The sequence below is a fragment of the Amblyraja radiata genome, chromosome 19, assembly GCF_010909765.2.
Source record: "Amblyraja radiata isolate CabotCenter1 chromosome 19, sAmbRad1.1.pri, whole genome shotgun sequence".
NCBI lineage: Eukaryota > Metazoa > Chordata > Chondrichthyes > Rajiformes > Rajidae > Amblyraja > Amblyraja radiata.
The window spans coordinates 11215795-11231321 of record NC_045974.1 but is presented as its reverse complement, the minus strand read 5'-3'; the positions used below and the strand labels follow the sequence as shown (position 1 = coordinate 11231321).

Genomic DNA, 15527 nt, shown 5'->3' with positions numbered 1-15527 from the left:
ATAACATTAGCTACCCTCCAATCCACAGGAACTGATCCTGAATCTATAGAACATTGGAAAATGATCACCAATGCATCCACAATTGTGAGAGCCACCTCCTTGAGTACCCTGGGATGCAGAACATCAGGCCCTGGGGATTTATCAGCCTTCAGTCCCATCAGTCTGCCCAATACTATTTCTCACCTAATGCAAATTTCTTTCAGTTCCTCTGTCTCCCTATATCCTCTGTCCTCTAGTACATCTGGGAGATTGTTTATGTCTCTATTAGTGAAGACAGAACCAAAGTACCTGTTCAACTCTTCTGCCATTTCCTTGTTTCCCATAATAATATCACCTGTTATTGCCTTCAAGGTCCCCACATTTGCCTTTACTAATCTTTTTCTCTTAACATACCTAAAGAAGCTTTTACTATCCTTCTTTATATTCATGGCCAGCTTCCCCTTGTACTTTTCACCCCGTAATGCACTTTTTGTTACCTTCTGTTGTCCTTTGAAAGTTTCCAAATCCTCTGGCTTCCCGCTACTCTTTGCTATGTTATCCACCTTTTCTTTTAGTTTTATACCATCCCTCACTTGCCTCTTACTCCCCTTAGAATCTTTCTTCGTCTTTGGAATGAAATGATCCTGCATCTTCTGAATTATGCCCAGAAATTCCTGCCATTGCTGTTTCACCGTCATTCCTGCTAGGATCCTTTTCCAGTTGACCTTGGCCAGCTCCTCCCTCATACCTTTAGAGTCCCCTTTGTTCAACTGCAACACTGACACTTCTGATTTAACCTTCTCCCTCTCAAATTGCAAATTAAAACTTATCATATTATGGTCACTACCTCCTAGCGGTTCCTTTACCTTGAGTTCCCTTATTAAATCTGGTTCATTACACAACACTAAATCCAGAATTGTCTTCTCTCGGGCAGGCTCCTGAACAAGCTGTTCCAAGAATCCATTTTGGAGGCATTCTACAACAGGCACGTACCGTGAGTAATTAGTCAGGGTAGGCAGTGGCTTTTAAAAAATCTTGAAAACCGCACGTGCGCAGATTGTTCTCTCCCCGACGAGCTGTCAGTCGGCTTTTTTTTTTTTAAATCGTGGAAACCGCGCATGCGCAGATTGTTCTCTAGACTTTTCAATCAATCAATCAATCAATCAATCAACCTTTATTGTCATCTTGCAAGCAACAGTTGTACAGTGCAAAATGAAAAGACGTTTCCCAGGGAATAGCGGAGCATCGCACATGAAATTTAAAACATTTCACACATAATAACACTAAAAACAATCCAGTCCCTGATGGAACAGTATAAATAGTTAAAAGCAGGTAAAACACAACGTTAAAATACAATAACCCAATCATAAAAATGTCCGGGGCAGCTGATTTGAGTGGCCAGTGCCAGTTATTAAAGTGGCCAGTGCCAGTTATTAAAGTGTCCGTGCCAGCCGCAGAATCAAGTGACTGTGAGTACAGAGTGACTGTTTAGCAGCCTCACAGCCTGTGGTAGGAAACTGTTTAGCAGTCTTGTGGTCCGGGCTTTGATGCTTCGATATCTCTTGCCTGATGGCAGGAGATCCAGGTGTATGTGGAGGGGGTGCAGTTTGTCCTTAGCAATTCTCTGAGCTTTTTTCAGACAGCGGTTCTGGAACAGTTCTTGTACCGAGGGTAGGGAGACGCCAATGATCCTCTCTGCTCCCCTCACTACCCTCTGCAGAGCCTTCCTGTCCGAGCAGTTGCAGGTGCAGTACCACATATTTATGCAGTACGTGAGTACAGACTCCACCGTACCCCTGTAGAAAGTCCTGAGGATGTTGGTGGGGAGTGAGGCCTGTTTTAGTTTCCTCAGGAAGTGCAGTCGCTGATGGGGCCCGTTTGACGGTCCCAGTGGTGTTCCTGGACCAGGTGAGACTGTCTGTAATTCGCACACCGAGGAACTTTATGCTCTCCACTCTCTCCACTGTAGTGCCACTGATGTTGAGGGGTGTATGCTTTGGCTGCGCCCTCCTGAAGTCGACAACCATCTCCTTCGTTTTGTCGACATTTAATTCGAGATTATTTTTGCCGCACCAGTCCACTAGTTGTTTTACTTCCTCCCTGTACATTGATTCGTCATCTCCGCTGATGAGTCCCACCACTGTTGTGTCATCCGCAAATTTTATGATCTTATTGTCCCTGAATCTGGCCGCACAGTCATGTGTGAGCAATGTGAAGCGGGCTGAGCACACAGCCTTGAGGGGAGCCGGTGCTCAGCGTGATCGAGCCTGAAGTGTCCTTGCCAACACGGACTGACTGCGGTCTCTCTGTCAGAAAGTCCAAGATCCAGTGACACAGGGTGGTGTTGAGGCCCAGCAGGGTTAGTTTCTCCACAAGTCTCTGTGGGATGATGGTGTTAAACGCTGAGCTGAAGTCAATGTACAGGATTCTGGCGAAGGTGTTTTTGTTTTCCAGATGCGTGAGTACTGTGTGCAGCGTGGTAGAGATGGCATCCTCTGTAGAACGGTTGGGGCGATAGGCAAACTGGAGGGGGTCTAACGATGAGGGGAGGCTGGCAGTAATGTGGGGTTTCACCAGGCGTTCAAAACACTTCATTATTATTGGGGTCAGGGCGACAGGGCGGTAGTCATTTAGACAGGCAACCACTGGTTTCTTCGCTTTTATCAGGTAATTTGTCTTCAATAGGTCCTATCTCTTAATAAAGTATTTAAAAACATATAGATCAAATAAATTTACTTACCATATTATTTGTACACAAAATCCATTCTTGGCTCTTTGTTTCCTGTTGTACCAAGCTGTTTTAAATGTTCTCATTATTTTTGTTCCTTTGCGCTGTAGAAGATCTTTAAGTTCCGGCGTTGATCTGTCATTTTTTATTATTTTGGTATTTTCCTCGTACGTTTGCTTTGAGAAACTCTTCAGGTAATCACTATCCACCTTTGAAAAACCCGCCAAAAAACTTGCGCATGCGCAGTAGGCTGGCGCGCAGCGCAGCACATGCACGCAGTCCACGGTGTAAAGGCAGAATTTCAGCTGCCTTTACGAACCGTTCCCACTGATGGCTTGAAGCATTGTCGACGGCACGTGAGTAGCACATACTTCTGCATTTTAAATGTACCGCGGATGAAAGGCACAGGAGAATTATGCTTCCCTAAGAGATCAATCTCTTAGGGAAGCATAATTCTCCCGTGCCTTTACTATCGATGACCATTTTATATATGTTTTATATATATAAAATAATGACCATTTCATAATTTTAGTCAGGGTTGGCACTGCCTACCTTGCCTATCCTGACGGCACGTGCCTGCTCTACAAACTCCCTTTCTTGGGGTCCAGAACCAACCTGATTTTCCCAGTCTACCTGGATATTGAAATCTCCCATAACCACAGTGGCATTACCTTTATTACATGCCAATTTTAACTCCTGTTGCAACTTGCATCCGATATCCAGGCTACTGTTTGGGAGCCTGTAGATAATTCCCATTAGTGTCTTCTTACCTTTGCAATTCCTCAATTCTATCCACAGCGACTCTACATCGTCAGTCCCTATGTCACCCCTCGCAAGGGACTGAATTTCATCCCTCACCAACAGAGCTACCCCAACTCCTCTGCCCACCACCTGTCCTATCTATAGGACGTATAATCCTGAATATTTAGTTCCCAGTCCCGATCCTTCTGCAATCATGTCTCTGTAATCCCCACAATGTCATATCTACCAATCTCTAACTGAGCTTCAAGCTCATCCACTTTACTTCTTATACTTCGTGCATTCATGTAAAATACTTTAAATCCATTACTCACCTTACCTTTCACATCAATTCCTATTTCATTTGGCATACTCTCCTATCCCTTCGTGAGCATTCTGTCCCGTTAATTCTGGTGACTTTCTTAACTTTTCCTATATATTTTCTTTCCCTTGAACTCCATTCTTGTACTTCCAATTTGTCTCCCCCCCCCCAATATTTGGTTTAAACCCACCCGTGTGGACACTGAAAAACAGCACACCAAAAAAATCAGTAAATCCTCAAGATTGTTGAAGGCTTTCATTCAGTTAGTCTGATTCACTTCATACATCTGATTATGTACAATTGATTTACTGTGTGTAGAGCATATGATTTTGAATATCACAATCATGTGCTTTCCATATATCAACTGTTTTTTCTTAGTATTTCAGTATCCTACCACAGAAACCTCTGTACCTGCTCTCTGTAAAACGACCTCATGATTCTGTCCTCTGAAATAGTGATCTGTAGGCACCAATTAAAAATAGTACTGACATTATCAACAACAGTGTTTAAGGCTCCTGTCTGGAAACAATTGAAGTGCTGAGCCATCATCATTCATATGTTTTTCGGTCTAATAAAAGACATCAGCATCTTCGCGTCCACCAAACGCAACAGGGTACTCCAACCTAAATTCTCTTCTCAAAACCCTCCAAACCTTTACTTTTTTTTTCCTGCTGAAGAATAATATCTTTCAAATTCTGGTCATTCATTCAGTCATCTTATTTGATAGGCTGTTATTCACAAACTGCAATAAAATATCTTGAGATGCCTTTTAATGTTAAAGAAATTGTGTAGTTATTGTAATTATCCTCGTTAAAATTAGAAAGGGAAATTACCGATTACCTTGGTTGTTCAGACTACTTTTAAAAGCCCCATTAGCACACACCGTGTTCCTGCATTATATGAACAAATTAAATTCTACGGATGTCAGGGACTGAATCAATTTCCATACATAAATCAGCTGGGTCTTAATATTTATTTAAATTAATTTTGTACAGTGGTTACCTACACTACACTACCTCTTATATTAGCTTCCATTGAAATCAATGGAATATTGCACAAGGCAATGCTCCATGGGATGCTCCTCTTATTCTATGAGCTACAGTAAACCTCTACTCTTAGACTCAATAATTCTCAAAATTAAATTCAAAATAGATGCAAGTTCACAGGCAGCTTAAAGATTATTCTAGTTATAAAAGAGCTTGCAATATGAACATTAGAAGAAGTATAAACAGAGAATGTGTACGAAGGAACTGCAGATGCTGGTTTAAACCAAAGACACACACAAAAAGATGGAGCAACTCAGCGGGAAAGGCAGCATCTCTGGAGAGAAGGAATGAGTGATGTTTCGGGTCGAGACTTTCTTCAGACTTCTGAAGAAAGATCTCGATCCGAAATGTCACCCATTCCTTCTCTCCAGAGACGTTGCCTGTCCCGCTGAGTTACTCCAGCTTTTTGTGTCTATCTTCGATATAATCAAAGAATGCTGGAAGTGCTCAGCAGGCCATGTAGTATCTGGGAAGAGAAAAACAAAGTTCATGTTTCTGGTCCATATGGCATAGGATCTTAGACCTAAAATATTAAGTCTGTTTCTCTTTCCAGATTCTGTTAAGGGACTGTCCCACTTTCACGACCTAATTCACGACCTCTGCCGAGTTTGCCCTTGACTCATACTCGCAGCATGTTCGTCATGAGGTCATAGGAGGTCATAGGTAGGTCGTAGCAGGCCATGATGTTAGTCGCAGGTACTCGTGGCATCAAGTAGGTCAGGGCGTTTTTCTAGCCTGATGAAAAACGTCCACGAGTAAAAAAGGTTGTGAATTAGGTTGTGAAAGTGGGACAGACCCTTAGGCTGCTCATGTTTTACTTGTTATAGCCACTGAAATGAAAAGGCAGTTAAGAGGAGTGTGTTTGGAGTTTTGGAGTCAAACTGTGTTCAGTTTCATGGTAAACTGGTGATGCTGCACATCATCTTCTATTCCTGCAGCTGGTGACCATAGAAGAAGGGAGGTGACTCTACCAAAAGCCTCTGCATTCTGAACTTTTGGGTAGGGTGGCAAGCCATTCTTCTACAGCACCAGCTGTTGTCTCCTTTTTCCCAAGTTGTGCATAGGAATACGGTGACTTCGAACCCCAATTGGATTCACACTGCAGTGCACCCAGACTGATGAAGATGCAGAATCTTATTTTCAGGAGTCTAATGGCATGCTCCACTATTAAACTGTTGTTGCCAGGGTGTTGCTGTGTCGAAGCTCAACTGGAGTGGTGTCAGTACAGTGTTAAAAAGGTGTATCTCCCCCTAGCAAGGACTACCTGAAATTGGAGAAGTCAATGTTCATATCGCTGGGGTGTAAACTACCCAAGCGAAATATGAGGTGCTGCTCCTTCAATTTGGCGTGGGACTCACTCTGGCCATGGAGGAGGCCCAGAACAGAAAGGTCGGATGTGCAATGGGAGGGGGAGTTGAAGTGCTGAGCCACCGGAAGATCGGGTTGATTAATGCAAACTGTGCGGAGGTGTTGGGTGAAGCAATCGCCAAGTCTGCTCTCACCGATGTAGAGTAGTTTACACCTAGAGCAGCAGATGCAATAGATGAGGTTGGAGGAGTTGCAGGTGAATCTCAGCCTCATCTGGAAAGACTGCTTAGGTCCTTGGATGGAGTCAAGGGGGGAGGTAAAGCGACAAGTGTAGCATTTCCTGCGGTTGCAAGGGAAAGTACCAGGGGAGGGGGTGGTTTGGGTGGGAAGGGACAAATTGACCACGGAAAATCATTTGTAACGTCATTGTGGTTCAAAAGTTAAAAACATTTTCTACTTTCTAAAATACTGTCACAGAAAATATGGAAATAGAGACTTACCCCAGTTCCATCACCGACCCAAGCTAACGTTACCGTGGAACCATCATCATCCTCAAATATGTTCTGAAAAAAAAGTTGCTAACATTTACAAAAGGTATAAATGCATTTTCTAAAGAAATGTCAATCTCTGCCAATGACAAATGAGAATGTGGAACATTTAAGCTTTCATTCCAAAGACTTTAATGTTTTGCACTAACAACATGGGTTCACTTATTTAACCAGCACACTTGTAACATGTGAATAACAATTTGAAGCACTTTGGATTTTAAAGTGCAACTCCACCAAATATACATTCAGAAGTCACAATATTGTTATGGTTTGAAATTATGCAATTATACTGCTAATTTTCTTTGCACCAATAAATTAACTTTAAAAAATGAACAATATTTAAAACAATGAGTATACATTATAGTTAAAAATTAATAGAAACAAAAACAATAGCAATAAAGTCCATACAAGCAAGCACAAAATGCATTGTTCATTTGCATTAATTGCATTCTTAACTCCTATAGAATAGAATAGAATAGAATGCCTTTTATTGTCATTCAAACAGCTTGGTTTGAACGAAATTGCATTTTCTACAGTATTAACAATTACAAAAAAAACCTAGACCCACACTTAACACACTTTACACAAACATCCATCACAGTGAATCTCCAACACCTCCTCACTGTGATGGAAGGCAAAAGTCTTATCTCTTCTCTTGTTCTTCTCCCGCGGTCCAGCAGTCCAACTGCAACGTCGAGGCGAACTGGGGCTCCCAATGTTAAAGCCCCCGGTGGGCGATAGTAAGTCCCACGGCCATTAAGCCGCGACGGGCGATGTTAGGCCCTGCTCCAAGTCATTTCACCCCGCGATTCTGGCGGGAGAAGTTGCCGTTGCGGGAGCTCCAAAAAGCGGTCTCCCACCAGGGACCTGCGAGCTCCCGATGTTACCGTCCACAGGGCCTGCGGCCGGAGCCTCCGAAGCCGGGTAACAGCCCTGCTCCTCCTGCTCCGAAGTCGGCCAGCTCCGCGATGGCAGGTCCGCACGCTCCGCGACTGGAGCTCTCAGGTTGGTTCCGGATGGAGGCTTTCGCCGGCTCCACGAAGTAAGGCTCAACACATCAGAGACCCGACAGGGAAAAAGTCGGGTCCCCAAACAGGGAAGAGATTAAACGGTTTCCCCCACTTCCCCCCACCCCCCACATATACACAGCTAAAAAAAAATTAAACTAGAATCAAAACATACACTTAACGAGACAAAAAAAAAACAGACGGACTGCAGTCGAGCCGCTGTCGTAAGGCTCCGCCACATTCTATTTTGGCAAATCCACCCTATTTCCTATATTTGTTTTCAAAGTCATTGACCGCAGTGTAAATTCTCTAATCCATTGATATGTTTCATACACTTCATTATTAGACTTCTCCAATTATAATACTAACCTACTGCAGTATGAAATACCTCTAATCAAAGTCAGAAACATTTGTGACTGTGACAATGATCCACTATTCCTCCTTATCCTTGTGAACCAACTATGACCCAGATGATAATATTATCTATCACCTCTCATTTTTTTAAATCTGGTCCTTACTTGCCTTTTCCCATTACTTATCGTGGGTAAGCCAAAAAATTCAATTTAGGACTTGTGGTGCCAGCGCAATAACCTGGCCCTCAACACCAGCAAAACCAAGGAACTGATTGTGGACTTTGGAAGGAGTAGGAGGGGGACCCACAGCCCCATTTATATCAACGGGTCGATGGTTGAAAGGGTCAAGAACTTCAAATTCCTGGGCGTGCACATCTCTGAAGATCTTTCCTGGTCCGAGAACACTAACGCAATTATCAAAAAAGCTCATCAGCGCCTCTACTTCCTGAGAAGATTACGGAGAGTCGGATTGTCAAGGAAGACTCTCTCTAACTTCTACAGGTGCACAGTCGAGAGCATACTGACCGGTTGCATCGTGGCTTGGTTCGGCAATTTGAGCGCCCTGGAGAGGAAAAGACTACAAAAAGTAGTAAACACTGCCCGGTCCATCATCGGTTCTGACCTTCCTTCCATCGAGGGGATTTATCGCAGTCGCTGCCTCAAAAAGGCTGGCAGTATCATCAAAGACCCACACCATCCTGGCCACACATCTCCCTGCTACCTTCAGGTAGAAGGTACAGGAGCCTGAAGACTGCAACAACCAGGTTCAGGAATAGCTACTTCCCCACAGCCATCAGGCTATTAAACCTGGCTCGGACAAAACTCTGATTATTAATAACCACTTTCTGTTATTTGCACTTTACCAGTTTATTTATTCATGTGTGTATATATTTATATCATGGTATATGGACACATTTATCTGTTTTGTAGTAAATGCCTACTATTTTCTGTGTGCTTAAGCAAAGCAAGAATTTCATTGTCCTATACAGGGACACATGACAATAAACTCACTTGAACTTGAACTTGTTCACCCATCTCATCATCTTTATCTCCAGAATCTTCAAAGCATTAATCTTTGACTTCCTATTTATCATTGTAAGATAGAAAGTTCAGATCCCCACATGGTGCAGCAGAAAACATACAGCTTCATCTAACGCTCATCTACTGCCTGATATTGCCAGAACATTTGGCTGACATCCATTCCCAAATGATATTTTAACTGAACACTGAGAAGATTGAAAACATTGCCTTCAGTCTTTTTTTATCTACTCCACACCATCTCACTCTACTGTTACCAACTCGTGGGAGGAAAAAGACAATTTAAAAAGATAGCTTCTTTATTAACCACTAGATATCTTTCCAAACACATTTCACATAGATCACCGCTTCATCCTTTTATTCTTATCTGTACCAGCCCATCAGCCCCAGAAATCATCAGTTGTGTTTATTATCAACAGATCTAACTATTCCAACAATAAATTGGATTCTTCCGGGGATGTTTTCTGATGAAATGTCATTGATTTGAAACAGATGATACCCAACTTGCTGAGCATTTTCAACATTTTCTCATTCTTTTCATTTGCTTTCCTCGCTGTCTTTCCATCTTCCACTCTTCATTAAAAAAGTGTATTTCTTCTAAAGCCGAACATCAATCTGAACGAAACTTGATACACCACACCACAGAATAATTGTGAGTAAGGTGGTGCAAAGATTGTAGGGCTATCATGTACCATTTTGGCGTAGTTCCACGATTACATAGGCACGCAGACAGACACACACACATGCATATAAACAAACAAGGTGAGAGTTTTAGTAATGTATTAGACCAGGTGGGACCCGTTGGGTCCCATCCCCTCAACGCGCAGTTGCGGGGGGGGGGGGGGGGCATCACACACACATTAACCACCCCCCACACACACTAACCCCCCCCCCCTTGATATTATATTAATATTATTCATTCGCTCCTTTTACCCCATCCACTGCCCTATCCCACCCATTAATAACCCCCAACTGCACAGGTGCGGCTAGAGTGGGGGAGGGGGGGTGGAGAGGGAGGGGGAGGGGGTAGAGAGGGAGAGGGAGGAGGGTTGAGATTGAGGAGGGGGGGAGGGGGGGCGCGCGGCATCACAGGGGAGGGCTGGTTCCCGAAAGCAATACTCCACCACTCACCCATAGGTCCCAATATTCACCACTCCCTAGAGAGGGAGAGGGGGAAGAGAGGGAGGGAGGGGAGGCAGAGAGGGAGGGAGGGGGGGCAGAGAGGGAGGGGTGGGGGGCAGAGAGAGAGGGGGGGCAGAGAGAGAGGGGGGCAGAGAGAGAGGAAGGGGGGGCAGAGAGGAAGGGGGGGCAGAGAGGAAGGGGGGGCAGAGAGGAAGGGGGGGCAGAGAGGAAGGGGGGGCAGAGAGGAAGGGGCAGAGAGGAAGGGGCAGAGAGGAAGGGGGTCAGAGAGGGAGGAGGGGGCAGAGAGGAGGGGGGGGCAGAGAGGAAGGGGGGCAGAGAGGAAGGGGGGCAGAGAGGGAGGGGGGGCAGAGAGGGAGGGGGGCAGAGAGGGAGGGGGGCAGAGAGGGAGGGGGCAGAGAGGGAGGGGGCAGAGAGGGAGGGGGCAGAGAGGGAGGGGGGCAGAGAGGGAGTGGTGGCAGTGAGGGAGGGGGGCAGAGAGGGAGGGGGCAGAGAGGGAGTGGGGGCAGAGAGGGAGTGGGGGCAGAGAGGGAGGGGGGCAGTGAGGGAGTGGGGGCAGAGAGGGAGGGGGGCAGAGAGGGAGTGGGGGCAGTGAGGGAGGGGGGAAGAGAGGGAGGGGGCAGAGAGGGAGGGGGGGCAGAGAGGGAGGGGGGCAGAGAGGGAGTGGGGGCAGTGAGGGAGGGGGGCAGAGAGGGAGGGGGCAGAGAGGGAGGGGGGGCAGAGAGGGAGGGGGGGGCAGAGAGGGAGGGGGGGCAGAGAGGGAGGGGGGAAGAGAGGGAGGGGGCAGCGATGGAGGGGGGCAGAGAGGGAGGGGGGCAGAGAGGAGGGGCAGAGAAGGAGAGGACACAAAGGGAGGAGGTAGAGGCAGCACCTACGGAGGTCGTAGAGCCGCAGCCTCCCAACCAGGCGCCAGGCCTGAGCGAGGCTGCGAGTGGGTGTGTACCCGAGCGAGGCCCACAATCTTCTCTCTCACACCCCCCCCCCCCCCCATTCTCTCGCGGGATAAATCTCTATCGGAATATGTAAACATTTTACCGTTAGCATGTTGTTTCTTCGAGTAGATGTGAACACACACACACACACACACACAACCCCCCCCCGTTGGGTCCGTCTCATGGGAGGGGTGGTCCCTGAACACAATATGCCACCACTAACCCAAAGCCCCCAACTGCGCAGGTGCAGCTGACGGGTTCCCGTTGTGACGCGAGACACAGCAACCCTCCCCAAGTGCGCCTCGCCATCCCTCTTCCTCCCCCTATCCTCCTCCATTCCCCCTCATCCCCAGCACTTCCTCCCCCTCCCTCTTTTTGCCCTCTTCTCCTCCTCCACTCCCTCCCTCACCTCTCCCTCCCTCTCCTTTCCCCTACCCTCAGTCACTCCCTCCCTCCCCCCATAACCACTCTCCCCTCCCTACCCCCCTTGTCATCATTGTGAGATGGAAGTTGCTGTGTTTTTTTAAACTGAGCTTTTATTAAATGTATCCCATTGTGATATAATGGTGGAATGCTGCTGTGTTTTGAGTTGTGGGATGGAACACTGCTGATGGGCAGTTTATGTAAATGAGATCCCATTGTGATGTCATACGCTCCTAACTGCCAATGCAAATGGAAGATATTTTATTCAGTGGTTTTTGTAAAGTTTGAAATGTGAATAACTTGTAAAATATACCATCCATCTGAACGAAACCTGATACACCACACCACAGGACAATGGTGAGTAAGGTGGGCAAAAATTGTAGCGCCACCATGCACCGTTTTGGCATAGTTTCAGGATCACACTCTTCATAGACCAAGCACCATCACAGACATGCACACAGAGAGACATAGAAACAAACAAGATGAAAGTTTTAGTAATATATACTAGACCAACTGGGACCCGTTGGGTCCCTGTCACATGGGAGGCCTGGTCCCCCAACGCAACCCATTCCCCCAATGCAATATTCCACCACTCACCGAAGGTACAAAAGCTCGAAAATACTGCACCAGATTCAAGAAGAACTTCTTCCCGCTGTTATCAGGCTCCTGAACAGACCTCTTATATGCTAGAATGATCTTTCAAAACACCTTGTTAAGGCCCTTACAATCTTTTTTATCTGCGCTGTTTGTGTAGCTGTCACACTATATTCTGCATTCTGCTTATTTTCTATTTTGCACTACCTGATGCACTCATGCATGGTATGATTTGCCTGGATAACATTCAAAACAAAGTTTTTCGCTGTATATTGGTCCACGTGGCAATAATAACCTACTATCAAACCAACAGCTTTTCTGCTTCAACGGCAACAAACAATGCAAGAGAAGAACTTGTCCTTCCATTGATTTAATGGAAGCCAGCAAGGAAAAAAAATCAATGTGAACCACTAAATGGTATTTATTCTAATCAACTCTGAACACCAGACAAAAGTAAGTAAATGAAAAAGAAATATTGCCAGAGCATTGTCAGAGTAAAATAACATGTGCGAACATATGTTAAAACTTTTTTTAATAGTTTTTGAAAACCTATAATTCAGTATCATCAGTGGAATTCGACTACAGAAGGCACATAGCGGACCCTGCCCCGCTCTACATCAATGGGGACTGTGTCGAGAGGGTTTCCACCTTCAGATTCCTGGGAATGCACATCGCGGAGGACCTCTCCTGGTCTGCCAACACTTCAGTGGTGGTAAAAAAGACCCAGCAGTGATTGCACTTCCTGAGAGTGCTAAGGAAGAACAGTTTAGAGGAGAAGCTGCTAGTGACCTTCTGCTGCTACACCATCGAGAGTGTGCAGGAATATTGTATCACGGTGTGGTATGCCGGCTGCTCAGCAGCAGACAGGAGAGCACTGCAGAGAGTGATCAAGACTGCCCAGAAAATCATCAGCTGCCCTCTGCCTTCCCTGGAAGACATCTCCAGCTCTCGGTGTCTCTGTTGAGCCAGGAAAATAATCAAAGACCCCTCCCTTCCTAGACAGTTCCTGTTCAACCTCCTGCCCTCTGGTTGGCGGTACAGGTGCGTCCAAAGCCGGACTAACAGACTCAAGAACTTTCTTTCCCTGGGCCATTAGAACTCTAAATTCCTCAAATATCCACAAGACATGAGAATGCTGTCATCCATTCCATTATAAAACAGACCACAGCTAATATTTCTTCTTTTTTTAAAACTCTTTTAAAGTATTTATTAAATTTTAATATGTAATTTTCTCCCAGTGCAATGTTCTACCTAGGTGTGATAATTATTATTTATCTACTAAGTTAAGCAGTTAAATAAAGTATTGAATGTATTGGATGTGTTTTTGTCTTGTTTGGACTTGTTTTGGTTGCACTGATCAGGAGTATCTCTCCTAATTTTGTTGTAGTTCTAAGTACAATGACAATAAAGGCTCATTATTATTATTATTATTATTATTATTATTATTATTATTATTATTATTCATCGTTACCTCATTCTACAAATCTCAGTGGTCCATTTTGGCAACATGCGTCTCAAGATATTTTACTTATAAAATATATTAACTATTTTCTAATTCTTCTCCTTCAATGATATTAGTTGTTTACTAAAACCTTAGCCAGAATTCCTCAGGGAAGACCAAATTTAATATAAAAATGTAACAAAGAAATGGTTCATTAATTAATTCCCTTCTCCCTGACAACTCTACCAATTAGTTTAAAATTGTGCTCTCTTGTGATCAACCCGTTAGTCATTGGAAAGTATATTTTTATCCAGTCTATCAAAGCATTAATGATTAAAAAATTCAAGTTTCTTAAATTTCTCTGCTCTGAAATGACTAACTCTAGTTTCTAATCATAGTCTCTCTTGCGTTATATATGTCCTTGCCAATTTGCAATGCCCAGAATTGGACACGGTAGAGCAGTTGGGGTTGAACACATGTGTTATGTTGGTTCAGCGTAACTTCCTAACTTGTGTTCTTTATAAAATAGAGGCATAAAACACAAGATCATAAACATTATTAACTACTTTGTTAATCTGTCTCACTACTGTGGGAAACACAGTGGCGCGGCATGTAGAGTTGCCACCTAACAGCGCTTGCAGAACCAGAGATCCGGATTCGATCCCGATTATGGGTACTGTCAGTACGGAGTTTGTACGTTCTCCCCGTGACCGCGTGGGTTTTCTCCGAGATCTTCGGTTTCCTCCCACGCTCCAAAGACGTACAGGTATGTTGGGGATCGCTGGTCGGCGCGGACCTGATGGGCCGAAGGGCCTGGCTGTTGGTTGGCCCGGCGGGTCAGGCGTAGTTGAGCTGGGGTGGGCCGAAGGGAGAGGTGAGGGAGGGGATGAGGAGAGGGGAAAGATCCTGGGGAGGTGAGGAGGGAATGAGGGAGAGGAGGGGATAGGGAGGGAGAGGGGGGAAAGTGGGGGAGGTAAGGAGTGTGGAATAGAGGGAGAGGAGGGCAGTGGGGGAGGTCAGGACAGATAGTGGGGGAGGAGGATGAATAGAGGGAGAGGAAGGGGGGAGAGGGGGAGGTGAGGATTTGGGGATAGAGGGATAAGAGTAGGGTAGGGAGGGGAGAGGAGTTATAGAGGGAGGGAGGGAGTGACTGAGGGCAGGGAAAAGGAGAGGGAGGGAGAGCTGAGGGAGGGATTGGGGGAGGGTAGGAGGAGAGGGGAAAGAAGAGGCAGAGTGAAGTGGAGGGGGAGGGAGTGCTGGGGAATGAGGGGAAAAGAGCCCCTACGTAGTTGGGGGCTATGCGTGAGTTGTGGAATATTGCGTTGGGGAGCAGACTGCACTTAGTCTAGTAGAAGATTATTTCTATCTTCCTCGCTGTTTGTGTGTTGTGTTCTTTATTTTACTGTATGGCTGTATGCAAAAACAAATTTCAGACCTCGGTCTGACAATAAAGTGCCACCGTATCGTATCGTTTACCGCACTTACCAAACTTTACATCAATAAATTTCTGCAGGAGTCTGGTCTGGTTATATTTGCAGTAGAGGCACAGCTTCAGTCTCTGAACTCAGCTTCAGTCTGTTGTTAAAATACAACATCACTAGGAAAGTCCAATAAATATTTAAATTAAATGCCTCAGACAAGAAATATGGCAGATAATAGAAAATTGGAGCAGCTCAGTTCTAACAATAAGCAAGTTCGGTATTCCGACTGCGCATGTCCAGGTCAAAGGTAATTCTGCATTAACATTGCTGGAAGCAGTGGAGCTGTGTACTTATAGACCTGCATTTCATCCGTTATTTCCAGCTTTGATTCTTCCAGGTAAGAAAATATTGCTTTCAAACTATGAATTACTTGTATTTATTGTCCCTTTGTTGAAAGCTAAGATTATGTTGTCGTTTTTATTGCGTTATGCTTTGGTGAATGAGCGAGA

General features: G+C 45.2%; 1 protein-coding gene across 1 annotated transcript in view; it reads right to left on the bottom strand.

The window, feature by feature from the left end:
• LOC116983823 (sortilin-like) overlaps positions 1-15527 on the bottom strand; it is a 103555-nt gene that overhangs the window by 68607 nt on the left and 19421 nt on the right. Inside the window, exon 2 of the mRNA XM_033037666.1 lies at positions 6622-6684. Within this exon, the coding sequence (XP_032893557.1) occupies positions 6622-6684 (63 nt within the window). The remainder of the gene's footprint in view (positions 1-6621; positions 6685-15527) is intronic.